The sequence below is a fragment of the Sarcophilus harrisii genome, chromosome 6 (assembly GCF_902635505.1).
Source record: "Sarcophilus harrisii chromosome 6, mSarHar1.11, whole genome shotgun sequence".
In the NCBI taxonomy this organism is placed as follows: Eukaryota; Metazoa; Chordata; class Mammalia; order Dasyuromorphia; family Dasyuridae; genus Sarcophilus; species Sarcophilus harrisii.
The window spans coordinates 252,301,100-252,315,702 of NC_045431.1; the positions used below are offsets into that span (position 1 = coordinate 252,301,100).

The 14,603-nt window shown below is 33.8% G+C and overlaps 1 protein-coding gene across 1 annotated transcript; it reads right to left on the reverse strand.

Annotated features, from left to right (window-relative positions):
* Positions 1-13,033: 13,033 nt before the first annotated feature.
* On the reverse strand, positions 13,034-13,960 carry LOC100921115 (olfactory receptor 10AG1-like). The gene has a single exon (XM_023506783.2). It carries the CDS (start codon positions 13,958-13,960, stop codon positions 13,037-13,039), a length of 924 nt encoding a protein of 307 aa, XP_023362551.2. The 3' UTR covers positions 13,034-13,036.
* Between the last annotated feature and the right edge of the window lie 643 nt (positions 13,961-14,603).

Here is a 14,603-nt window from a genome sequence, read left to right on the forward strand (position 1 = left end):
ACAAAAGGTTAAAAATTTCAAGGGAATTAATGAAAAAAAAATCAAATGAATGTGGCCTAGCTGCATTAGATATAAAATTATATTATAAAGCAGCAGTTACCAAAACCATTTGTATTGGCTAAGAAAAAGATTAGTTGATCAGTGGAATAGATTAGGTTCAAAAGACAAAACAGTCAATAACTTTAATAATCTAGTGTTTGAAAAACTCAAAGCACCCAGCTTTTGGGATAAGAACTCACTGTTTGACAAAAATTCCTGGGAAAATTGGAAATTAGTATGACAGAAACGAGGCATTGATCCATACTTAACACTGTACACCAAGATAAGGTCAAAAAGGGTTCATGACCTAGGCATAAAGAATGAGATTATAAATAAATTAGAGGAAGACAGAATAGTTTACCTCTCAGACCTGTGGAAGAGGAAGGAATTTATGACTAAAGATCAATGATTATTGATCACAAAATAGAAAAAATTGATTATATCAAATTGAAAAAGTTTTGTACAAACAAAACTAATGCAGATAAAATTAGAAGGGAAGCAATAAACTGGGAAAATATTTTTACAATCAAAGTTATAAGAAATCAAGCCATTCTCCAATTTATAAATGGTCAAAGATATAAAAAGACAATTCTCAGCTGAAGAAATTGAAACTATTTCTAGCCATATAAAAAAGTTCCTCCAAGTTATTATTAATCAGAGAAATGCAAATTAAGACAACTCTGAGATACCACTACACACCTGTCAGATTGGCTAGAATGACAGGGAAAGATAAAGCGGAATGTTGGAGGGAATGTAGGAAAACCGGCACACTAACACATTGTTGGTGGAATTGTGAATACATCCAGCCATTCTGGTGAGCAATTTGGAACTATGCTCAAAAAGTTCTTATACTAGAATTATACTAGGATTCCTTTAGAGAGGATCATAAGACACTGTGCCACAATGGGCACAAATGCATTTTATGCTTAGGCTATGATGCAGAACTTGGAAATATGGGGTCACTCTTGTCAAGGGATTTCCACAGAGAGTCGTCAGTGCTTTCAATGGAATAAAGTAGGGCTTCTGATAGCTCAATGTAGGCAGAGAGATAGAGTGAGAGGACAAGTTGAGAGAAGACCCAAAACTTCTTGGGTTTGTCCAAGAACCCAAAATGCAACAGAAGCTTCCATTGGGCCTCAGAATGTAGATTGACTCAGAGAAATGAGAGGTGGGGCCCATCTCCAGGGCCCCAGGCAAAAAACAAGTGGAAGATGATAGCAGCTGAAGGTACACCCAGAAAATCTTTAGAAGTTCAATATTAAAACATTATCAGCCAAAATGCAATTCGATGGAAAAAAGGGATTATATAATCTATCATCCAAGAAACAATCACATGGGGAAAAGGGATTGCAATTAGGGAAAATAGAGCTCCCTGCAGCTGGGACTACTGAGATATCTTCTGGAGAGGTGAAACCTGTCCCTGTCCAGCCTATGGATGCTTTGCCTCAAGGCACAACAGGCTTGACCATTTCACCTCCTCAGAGTACTTACAAAACGGTGTTCATCCATACAATGATGTGGGAAACTGGGGTATGTATAGATAATACCCCAATCATTAATAGTGGTAGAAAATGTGTGTCTTATCAGCCAGGAGAAGTAGTAGCATGAGTTTTACTGATAGACTTCTAATAGGCAATCTGGTGATAATTGCCCAGATTCTGCCTCCCAACAGAAGGATCCAGGAATATTCTGGATTGCAGCAGTTACAGCTGACCATTCCATGCTCACTATTTATATAAATGGCACATCACTGGAAGGTTTGCTAGACACAGGTGCAGATCATACAATCATTACAGGTGCCAGCTGGCCCAGTCATTGGTCAAAGATTAAAGCAGACACCTATACGTCTGGCATAGGAGGATCAATAGCAGCTACCCCTAGTGTCAACTGAAAAAATATCCCCATCAATATATGGTGAAGAGACATCTTACAACAGTTTGGATTACAAATGAGTATGTCATTTTTTTAGGCATGGCTGCTGTTGAAGGCCTGCCTGCACTCTCACCTGTTCCTATTCAATGGAATAATGATATTCCTTGTGGGTAGAACAGTGACCCTTAACAAGTTATAAAATTCAAGCCTTATTAGATATAGTACAGGAGCAACTTGACTAAGGACATTTAAACCTTCTCGAAGTCCTCAAAATTCTCCTGTATTTGTTGTAAGAAAGAAACCTTGAAAATGGAGGATGTTGACCGATCTGAGAAAAGTAAATTATTATGGGAAATTCCGGGAACTCTGGGAACTCTGCAGTCTGGACTTCCTTCTCCTACTCGTCTAGAGAATGGCCCCTTTGGGTTATACACATTAAGGATTGTTTCTATTCTATTCCTCTAGATAAGGAGGATGTGAAAAGTTTTGCCTTTTCAGTGCACAGTGTTAATTTAGCTGAGCCTTATAAAAGATATGAATGGGCGGAGCCAAGATGGCGGAGAAGACACACGTGACTTTCTAAGCTCTTCTCTTACCCTCTTTATCAATATTATATCGAGCCTCAAAAATAGTCTTGACTTCTACAATTTGTAAAGATAAGAAGTAGAACAACTCACCGGCCGAAGAAAATCTGCAGTCTCGCCAAAAAAGGTTGGTTCTGGGGCCAGGGGGGAGATCGGCTCAGACGGGGAGAGAAATTAGGTTCCGAGGAGAGTCTCAAACCAAGGGTGAAAGCACAGATCTCAGCACAAGCACGCAGGCCCAACACGCAGTACGGGCTTTTCCTTGGGGCAGTTGTGATCCTACACAGCAGGAGGACGCAGCCCGGGTTACCCTCCAATCTGCACAGTGGGGAGCTCGGCTTGGGGCCATAGAGCTTTTCCAGGGCCGATTTGCATCAGGCAGAGACGCTGGGCAGAGTTTGTGGCAGTCTGCAGTCTGCGGTCAGCTGCTAATACTCAGTCCCAACAAGAGGCTCCAGCCTGGGGCAGTGACACTTTCACCCCTTAGTCTCTAGCCGAGGGCAATCGCTAATCCACTCAGCCCTACTAAGCAGTTTGATAGATGGGCCAGTGCTGAATCCACTTCCTGTTGGGGAAGGGAAAACTCTCACTCAGAGCACTCCCATACCTCGGAGCTTTAAATCGGTTTAAATCTTCCCTCTTGAGAGGAAGTGGAAAACCCCCGCCAGGAACCCACCAAAGGGGTTTCAGAATAAAAGGAAAAGAAATGAAGTTCTAGCAGAAAAAGACAGGTCAGAAACCTGGGCCCACAAACGCAAATACGCTTTTCCTCCCATTGTCCTCAAAAGGACCATTAAAAATCTAAAAGGGTGGTTGGGGAAAAAGAAAGCTTTCAAGAGACAAAATTTCCTAAAACGTTGGGAAAAAAAGTTTCACGAAAGGGGTTTGTGAATTAAAAAGACAAAGCCTGCAAGAAATAGGTCTGGGGAATTAAAAAAAATAATTACTAAAAAATAAAAAATTAGTGGAAATGGAAAAATTACAAACCAAAAACAATATTAAAAACCTTTGCTTCAGAAAGGAAAAAGCTAATGAAGAAAATAATTTTTAAAAAATTGAATAAAAATTGAAAAATGATTCTTAAAAAAACAGTCAAACAAAACAAAAAAGACAAACGGAAAAAACCATAATTTCTCTTCAAAACCCAAGAAGGAAAAAGTCTAAAAAAGGGTTAGAGAAAAATGGGAAAAAAAAAGAGCCTTACAAAAGAAATCCTGAAATACCCAGATTAATAGAACGAAGGTAAAATGGATTGGAAAGAAATCGAAAATTCAAGAAAAAAAAATAAAACCCCAAAAAATTTAAAAATTTAGAAATAAATTAAAAAAAATTTTAAACACCAAAACCATTTAAATACGAGGTAAAAAATAAGGAAAAATTCTTTAATTAAAAAAAATGAAATATTCTTGAAACACAAGAATTAGTCACAAGAACAATACCCACTAAAGATTTTCTTCCAAAGAAGATGGAATTTAATAAAAAATGAATTTTATTTGTTTCGAAAAAAAAAAAAAAAAATTTGATCTCCAAAATAAATTTAAGAGATCAGAAAAAAGGTAAAAATTTGAAGATTTCCCTTTAATACAAAAAAAATCCATGTAAATTTATTGTACTTAAATAAAAAAAAAGAAGAATAAAAAAAATGAATGTAAGAAAAAATGGGAAGAGGGAAAAAAAAGAGGGAAAAACCCCAAAGAGGTAAGGAAACTTATCATATCTGAGGAATTTAGAGGGGGAGGAACATTGAATCTTACTCCGCGAGTTTCAAAGAAAAATAATTGACATTTGTTTTAGAAAAAATTTCCTCCCCCGAAAAACGGGGAGAGGAAAAGGGGAAAAGAAAAAACAATAAGGGAAGGAAGGGGGAAAAGACTCGGGGGGAGGGATTAAAAGAGGGTAACATCATGATATAAGAGGGGGTATAAAGTTTAAAAGGGGAAAGGGGTTGGGGGGAAAGAAAATAAACCAAATCTGGGGCTATTGGATGGCAGGAAAGATTTAGTAATTCAACCGAAATGTGAATGGGATGAACTCCCCATAAAGAGGAGGCAGATAGCAGACTGGATAAAAGTCAAAACCCCTACAATATGTTGTTTAAAGAAAACACATTTGCAGGGGATACATTAAGAAAGGTAAAAGGCTGGAGCAAAATCTATTATGCTTCAGGTGAAGCAAAAAAGAGGGGTAGCCATCCTTATCTCAGATCCAAAAGTAAAATTGATCTAATTAAAGAGATAAGGAAGGAAACTACATCCTGCTAAAGGGTACATAAACAACGAAGCAATATCAATATTAAACATATATGCCCAAGTGGTTGGCACCAACTTCCTAAGGAAGTTAAAGAGTTGCAAGAAAAAAGACAACAAAACTGTAATAGTAGGAGATCCAACCTTCACCTCAGAATTAGACAAATCAAACCCAAAAAAATAAGAAAGAAATTAAAAAGAAATAAAATATTAGAAAAAATTATATGTTGGATCTTTGGAAAATTGAATGGAGTTAGAAGGGAATATACTTTCTTTAGGTTCATGGAACCTATTCAAAATTGACATATATTAGGACATAAAGACCTAAATTAAATGCAAAAAAGCAGAAATAGTAAAGCTTTTCGATCATGATGCAATAAAATACATTCAACAAAAAGGGGAAAAGACCAAAAAGTAATTGAAACTAAACAACCATCTTAAAGAATGATTGGGTAACAAAATTTAAGATACAAGTAAAATTTCACCAAGATAATGACAATGATGAGACATCATACCAAAATTTGGGATGGACCAAAGCGGTAATAAGAGGAATTTTATATCCTTAGAGGCATACTTGAAAAAAAGAGAAAGAAAAAAAGATTAATGAATTGGGCCCAACTAAAAAAACTAACAAAAGACAAAATTAAAACCCCCAATCAAATACTAAATTGGAAATTTAAAATTAAAAAGGAGAAATTAAAATATTGAAGGTAAAAAAATTGAACTAATTAATAAAACTAAGAGTAGGTTCTATGAAAAAGCCAATAAAATAGATAAGCCTTTTAAATCTGATTAGAAAAAGGAGGAGGAAAATGAAAAAGTTTTAAAAATGAAAAGGAGAACTTTCCACCAATGAAGAGGAAATTAAGAAAAATAAGGAGTTATTTTGCTCAACTTTATGCCAATAAATTTGATAACCTAAGGGAAATGGATGAGTACCCCAAAATACAGACTTCCCAGACTAACAGAGGAGGAAGTAAATTGTTGAATAGTCCCATTTCAGAAAAAGAAATAGAATAGGAATTAAACAACCCCTAAGAAAAACCCCAGGACCAGAGGGATTTAATTGAATTTTACCAAACATTTAAAGAACAATTCCCCAATCATATAAATTTTTTTAAAATAGGGAATGAAGGAGTCCCCAAATTCCTTCTATGAACCAGACATGGTACTGATAAAAACCAGGTAGGTGAAACAGAAAAAGAAAATTATAGCCAATCTCCCTAATGAATATTGATGTAAAATCTTAAATAAGATATTAGCAAAAAATTATCCCAAGAAATACACTATGATCAAGTAGGATTTATACCAGGAATGAGGGCGGTTCAATATTAGGAAAACTATCAATATAATTTCTTGTTAATAACCAAATTAACAAAAACCATATGATCATCCTCAATAGATGCAGAAAAGCATTTGATAAAACCAACATCCATTCCTATTAAAAACACTTGAGAGTATAGGAATAAATGGACCCCTTAAAATAATGCAGCATCTATTTAAACCATCAGTAACATCATATTAATGGAACAAACGAACCATTCCCAATAAGATTTGGGAAACAAGGTTGCCCACTATCACCGTTACATTTAATATTGTATTAGAAGGCTAGCATAGAAAAGAGCTGAGAATGGATTAAAGGAATAAGAATAGGCAAAGGGAAACCAAATTATCACTCTTTTCTGATGACATGATGGTATATTAAGAACCCCAGAGATTATGCTAAAAGTTTAAAAATCCAAATTTAAAAGTTGTGGTTATAAAATAAACCCCATAAGTCACGATTTTTATATCACACCAAAATCCGACAGTCAAAGTTACAAAGAAAATCATTTAAAAACTACTGATAAATAAAATATTTAGGGAATCTATCTGCCAAGGGAAAATCAGAAACTATATGAAAAAATTACAGACCACTTTTCACACAAATTAAGTCTGATCTAACCAATTAAAAATATTAAATGCTCTTGGATAGGGGAGCAAATATAATAAAGATGAAATATTATAAACTAATCTATTTTTTGGGCTATACCAATCAGACTCCCAAAAACTATTTTAATGACCTAAAAAATAACAACAAAGTTCATGGAAAAACAAACGTAAAATTTCAAGGGAATTAATGAAAAAAATCAAATGATGGTGGCAAAAACCAGATCTAAAATTATATTATAGAATAGCAGTTACCAAAACCATTTGGATTGGTAAGGAATGTTTTGATCAGTGGAATAGATTAGGTTCAAGGGATAAAACAGTCAACAAATATAGAAACTTAGTCTTTAAAACCCAAAGATCCCAGCTTTTGGGATAAGAACTTTTTTTGATAAAATTGCTGGGAAAAATTGAAACAATATGGCAGAAACTAGGCATTGATCCATACTTAACGCCGTACACCAAGATAAGGTCAAAATGGGTTCATACTGGATAAAGAATGAAATTATTAATAAATTAGAGGAAATAGAAGTTTACCCTCAGACCTGTGGAAGGGAAGGTCTTTGACCAAAGAACTAGAGATCATTATATCACAAAATAGAAAATTCCGATTATCAAACTGAAAAAGTTTTGACAAACAAAACTAATGGAAAGATCAGAAGGGAAGAATAAACAAATATTTTTCAGTCAAAGGTTCTGATAAAGGCCCTTTCCAAAATGTAAGAGAATTAACTCTAATTTATAAACATCAATCCATTCTCCAATTGAAAAAAAGGTCAAAGGAATGAAAGACAATTCTCAGATGAAGAAATTGAAACTATTTCTATATATAAAAGATGCTCCAAGTCATTTTAATCAGAAATGCAAATTAAGACAACTCTAAGATACCACCACACCTGTCAGATTGGCAAGATGAAGGAAAAAAATAATGAATTGTTGGGTGAGGGAAAACTGGGACATTGATGATTGTTGGTGGAGTTGTGAACGAATAACCATTTTGGAGTAGTTTGGAACTATCCAAAAAGTTATCAAACTGTGCATACCCTTTGATCCAGAGGTTATCTGGATTATATCCCAAAGAGATTATAAAGAAAGTAAAGGGACCTGTATGTGCACGAATGTTTGTGGCAGCCCTTTTTGTAGTGGCTAAAAATTGGAAACTGAATGGATGTCCATCAGTTGGAGAATGGTTGATTAAATTGTGGTATATGAAAATTATGGAATATTACTGTTCTGTAAGAAATGACCAACAGGATAATTTCAGAAAGGCCTGGGAGACTTACATGAACTGATGCTGAGTGAAATGAGCAGGACCAGTAGATCAATAACTTCACCAAAATACTATATGATGACCAGTTTGTGGATCAGGCCCCCTCACACCGAGATCAACCCCATTTCTAATGGAGCAGTAATGAACTGAATTTATGCCCAGAAAAAGAACTCTGGGAGATGCCAAAAACCCATTACATTGAATTCCCAATCCCTATATTTATGCACACCTGCATTTTTGATTTCCTTCACAAGCTAATTGTACAATATTTCAGAGTCTGATTCTTTTTCTACAGCAAAATAACATTATGGTCAGGTATACTTATTGTGTATCTAATTTATATTTTAATATATTTAACATCTACTAGTCATCCTGCCATCTAGGGGAGGGGGTGGGGGGGTAAGAGGTGAAAAATTGGAACAAGAGGTTTGGCAATTGTTAATGCTGTAAAGTTACCCATGTATATATCCTGTAAATAAAAGGCTATTAAATAAAAAAAAAAAAAAAAAAAAAAAAAGCTATGAATGGACAGTTTTGCCACAGGGAATGAAAAATAGCCCTATGATGTGTCAAATGTGTATAGCTGCTGCTCTTACTTCAGTAAGAAAATCATTTCCAAATTTTATATTATTACATTACATGGATGATATCTTGGGGTATGCACCTGAGGATGAAATGTTAGAGGCATGTCTACAAAAGACCATAGAAAGACTAAGGAACTACAAATTGCATATAGCTCCAGAAAAGATTCAAAGACATGCTCCTTTTCAATATTTAGGTTTTGAAATATATCCTCACCTTCAATGACTTTCAGAAATTGATAGGCAATATCCAATGGTGCAATTAAATTGTAACAATTTTTAAATTGAGCTCTATATAATTATTAATTTTTTGATTTTTGAGAAAGATGCATTGGTTCTGGCAGACAGATTTTATAAACTGCTGGAATTGTAGGGTCCAGTGCGAGCAGCTCCACTATCTTTAGATAATCACTTCTTGATATAGAGAGATCCAGAAAGTGGTAAATGGAAGGGACTAGATAGGTTAACTGCTTGGAGGGGAAAATTTGCTCGTATCTCTACTGATAGAGAAGGAATCAGATGGGTGCCAGTGACCCATATTTGCCTTGTCCATTGGAGAGAGACAGAAAAAGAGAAGATCCTTGAAACAAAAGATAAAAAGATAAGACCCAGGAAACATGAGATGGTTCCATCTCTGACTTCAAGTGCCACTGAAAGAGCATGACTGTTATCCCAATGTATATGATAATTGATTCATGAACCTCCAAAATTGTTAATGAGACAGCTGCAGGATTTAAAAACCTGAAGGAAACATTGGATTCCTTGAGACATGATGAGACTGTTGTAGGACTTCAAAGTCTGCAGAATAATTGGGTAACATGGCTAGAAGGTGTTTTTTTGTACCACACCTACTGAATAAGATGAATCAGATATTTTATTTACATCTCCTAGATAATAAGTAAAAGCAGCATGTTTGCACACATTTCATTCTGCTGAGTGAAATGAACAGGAGTTCTGACTACTCACTTTATAGTGAAGTCATGAGAGTATCCCAAGTAATTGTACTACTCACTTAATGGCCTTTAATAAAATATTAGTTGCAAGCGCTGGGTAAGGAGTAAGATTTTGTGCTGGTGTACTGGGGGTTCACCCACTCTATCACAATGTGTCCTTAATGAAGGACAGCTGTGGGTGCCTCTTTTGTAGCAAAAACTGATGGTAATTGGTTTTGTGATAAAAATAATTGTTGACATTGGAGAGGGAAAAAGAAAGCCCCACATAGATCCTCCTCAGCTATTTCACAGTACATATATAATGCAATGAAAGGCTTAAATTAAATAAAGCTGAAAATTACAAAATTTTACCATTACTGATACATTACTACTTTTGTTTTACTCATTTTATATCTTTTTAAAATTAATTAGTTTTTTTGTGAAAATAAGCTATTTAAAACATACTTCCTAAAATTTACCATGTAAACTATCCTATCAGGACCGACTGTTCCAATAATATCTGGGTAAAGAATGATAGTTCAGTGAATATGAGAATGTAGTGGGCTGAAGCTCAAGTTGATGCACTGAGGTCCCAAACACGTGAGGCTAAATAGTAATTGGACCATACTCTATTAATGTATATGCTTGGAGAAAGTATGGCCCCCGCCCACTCTTTGTGCAAGTCCTGGTGTGTTGTATAGGAAATGACAATTTTGTTGGGTGGAGGCAGAGGGGCAGAGAGAGGAGTGGAAAGAGACTGCTGGCTGGCTTCTCGACGCAGCTGCACACATTGCTATCGTGATCTTCCCTTCACCTCCAATACCCCTTCATCCCTGATCCTTTTTCACGTCTACTGAGAATAAAGATTGAAGATTTTCCCTTAACCTGAATTCCTGACTCTGGCTGGTTTCAAAATATGCAGTCATCACATGAGAACTATCATTATTCTATCCTATTATCATATTTTATTATAAATAACCAAATGAACTATGAAGAACATGTAAAGAAAGATTATTTCTGCATCCAAAGAACTGATAAATAAAACTATGTATGGATTATTACACAGACACACACACACACGTGCACACACACGTGCTCACATACACACATGTGCACACACATGTGTGCACATACACATAAATATACACAAATATATAAATGCCTAATTTGGTATATATCTCAAGGGTATGGAAAAGGGAAAAATTTTTACATGATAATTTTGTTTTATATTTTAAAATAATAACAAGTTTTGTATGGTAGATTTGCAGTTTTATGAGCAATCATCTTTTTCATGATACTATGTTATAGAAATATCTATTTTATTCTAGAAATACACACACACATACATACATACATAAAAATACAATATGAAGAAAGGGAAGCACTCTATTTCTGTTGCATAGTTAAATAACTCCAAAGCAATGAATCTGGAACCCAAAGACCTGGAACACCTAATGTGACTGTATTCAAAGCTGAGAGAAGAGGTTAGTTTGGATAGGTAGTGGAATGCTACAAATATTCAAAGGTTGGTTAAATTAAATAAATAAATATATATATATATATATATATATATATATATATATACATATATACACATAGAGACATAAAAATGTGTGTATGTGGGTATGTATATATATATATATATATATATATATATATATATATATATATATATATATATATACACATGTATGTATATGTATAGGTGTGTATATATCCATATATGTTAGAGAATTAGAGAGTTTTGTTCACCTACAGTTCAGATTAGAAGGATACTTCCAAAGGTGAGATTCAGACAATTATCAATTTATAAATTAAAGATGAAAATATTGTTTAAATTAATCAAAATCTTTATTTTCTTCAAAATGTTTAATGTATTTTATAATAATTTTAGATTTTTATAATTTATCACAAAGCGATTGAAGTAGATTATTACTTAAAGGAACATGCCTCATGTTGCTTCTAAACTGTTTTAAAATAATGAAAATACAAATGTCAAAAGGAGATATAACATGCTTCTTGTAAATGATTGTAAAAAGCCAAGTGCTCAAATGTAACCTTGAGTACAGGTTTTAAAAGGAATAAACACAAAGTGTTGAAAATTATTTTAAAATGTTATATCTTTGGAATAATAAAAATATATAAATTAAAGTTTCCTGATACCCATCAAATTGTCAAAAAAGAATGAAAAAATGAAATTCATACTAGTGAGAAAATATAGAAATATGCAGATTATTCAGTGTTGTTAGAATTATAAACTTGTAGAATCATTTTAGAGAGAAATCAGCTTAAAATAAAAACTTACCATTTCAAGTCAATTTAACAACAGTTATTGATTTAGTATCTTCTCTAACCCAAGCATAGGGCAAAATAAATCAATTTTGCAGAATATGCCCTTAATTATTTTGTAAAACAGTTGATTTTAAAGGTTTTATTTTTGTATAATTTAAAATCACAAATGACAAAAACAAAAATAAATCAAATATATATTTCCACCTATCTCTGTTTCTTCATCTCTATAAAACAACATCTATATTGATACATCATCAATATCTATACATGTATTTGGATCCATATCTCTCTTTTCTCTCTTTCTATAAACATTCATAAATATTCATATAGACATAGACATATAGAAATAAATATAGAGTAACAGAAGTAGAGGATAAACATATCCTTATGATACATTTTTCTATAGACATGTATAGATTTAAAATTGTAAATATGATACAAAACTATATTCTATATTCATGTAAACCTATTGTATTGTATATATCTACATATATCTGTGCACATCCAAATATATATCTGTATAAATATACATACATGCATACTTATACAAATACATATATATCTTTTTTTTTTTCATTTTGGGGATTAACAGCAAGATGAAATGTTTTCTCTTGACATAATAAAAAATCAAGGATAACTACCCCAGATATAATGAATTAACTTTTTTTTCCCTCCTTAATTTCTCTATCTGCTGTTCCAGAAACTTAACATTTCTCCTTCAAGTTCTATACTTTTTCACAGACTTCTTCTAATGTGTCCCTGTTAATATATAAAATGTATAGACATAGAATAATCTTAAAATTGGGAAGAAGTATTCAAAATTCATATAATTTTCTTGGAATAATTTAAAGCGGGAAAATAAAATTTATAATCAATGAAATAAGCAAAAGTCACTGATATAAGTATCTACTAGATGTTGTATTACATGGAGCAGATATAAAGATAAATTTGAAATGACCCCAATCCCTGATAAATCTATGATCTGGATGAGAAGATAAGACATTTACATAAATAGGCACACACAGAATATATACAAACTTAATAGACAGTGATGGCACTAAGATTTGGGAAAATCATAAAGGACTTCATTTAGAAGGTTATATGTAAGCCGAGACTTGAAGGATACTAGAGATTATAAAGGGTGAACTTTGAAAGAAGGGATTATATTAAAATCAGCATGAAAAAATCTTAGGGAGACAAATCTTTATTATAATCCATGAAAATAGAATTTTATAAGAACTATGAGTCCAAAACACAGGAAGAGAGAATCCATGATTTTGACTGAACCCAGTTACCTGGATACTAGTTGTTTTATTGCTACAATGACATCTTTGTTTCTCAGGCTGTATATTAAAGGATTAAAGAGTGGGGTCACAATGGTGTAGAAAAGAGCAAGTACTCTGTCTACTCCTGGTGAGTGACTTGACTTGGGTCTCAAGTATGAAATAAAACAAGACCCATAAAATAATCCCACAACTATCAGATGGGAGGAACAAGTGGAGAAGGCTTTGCGTCTTCCCATGGCAGATGGTAGCTTCAGGATGGTCTTGATGATTTTGAGGTAGGACCAGAATATCAACATTGAAGGAATAGTAAGAAAGAGTGTAGCACCAGCATACACACATAGCTCATTCAAAGATGTATCCCCACAGGCCAGGTTCAGTAATGGGGGAATATCACAGAAAACATGATTGAGTTCATTAGACCCACAGAAAGACAAAGAGAATACCTGCCATGTTTGTGCTATCTGAAGTGGAATTCCAATTATCCAAGCACCAGTAACTAGTTGAAGACACTTTTTGTGGTTCATGATGAGAGGATAGTAAAGTGGCTTACAGATAGCCACATAACGATCATAGGACATCACAAGCAGGAAGAAGCTTTCACTGCCTCCTAGACTAAGGAGCAAACCAAGTTGGACAGCACATGCTAGAAAAGAAATATTTTTCTTTTGGATCCAAAAGTCTGATAGCATTCTGGGGAGAGTCACTGATGTGTAGCAGATTTCTAAGAAAGAAAAATTTCCAAGGAAAAAATACATGGGGGTCTGGAGAGCAGCAGTGACTTTGGTAATGACAATGATGAGGCTATTTCCTAAGAGGATAGTTGTGTAGATAATTAAGAAAATTCCAAAGAGAAGCCCTCGGAGGTTGGGAAAGTCAGAAAATCCTAAGAGAAGGAATTCCACCACCATGCTGAAATTTGTTTCTGCCATTTTCCCTTTCTATATTCCAAATGAGAAAATCAATACATTCATATTAAGCAAATCCACAGACTTCTTTGTACCACTATCTGTTCTTATAAAATTAATACTTTGATTTATCCTCGAGATAAATGTCAACTCTCTTTGACTTGAAATACTTTAAAATTTCAATTTTAACTGCATAATGCATAAATGCAAAAGCACACAATTTCAGAGCCATAAGTGATGTCAGAAGCCATGTAATTCAAAACATACTGAGAAAATAAATCCTATCACCATTTATCTGAAATATCATATCTGAAATTTCTTCTATTTGTGGATTTTCATTGCAGGAATTATCTATATACTGAGATCATTATTAAAATTTACCTAATTGTTAAGAAATCTCTGTCTCTGTCTCTCCCTCCTTCTATCCTCCCTCCATCATCTTGGCGTTAATTATGAAATTTATTTTTCACACTTTTTTATCCTTTGCTCTCATTTTGCCTTTTACATGTAATCCTTTAAATTGACATTTTCATTGTTGATTGAATGACAAAATGTGAATGAGCAATGTGTTACAAAAAGCTGCCTTAGGATGTCCAAAGGACATCTCCAACTGAATTGGCATTGCACTAATCAATGAATTGATGGCCATTTATTAAGTGCTTACTGC

What these genes read in the sequence shown, in the direction of transcription:
- LOC100921115 (XM_023506783.2), bottom strand. Translation starts at nt 13,960, where the DNA reads ATGGCAGAAACAAATTTCAGCATGGTGGTGGAATTCCTTCTCTTAGGA.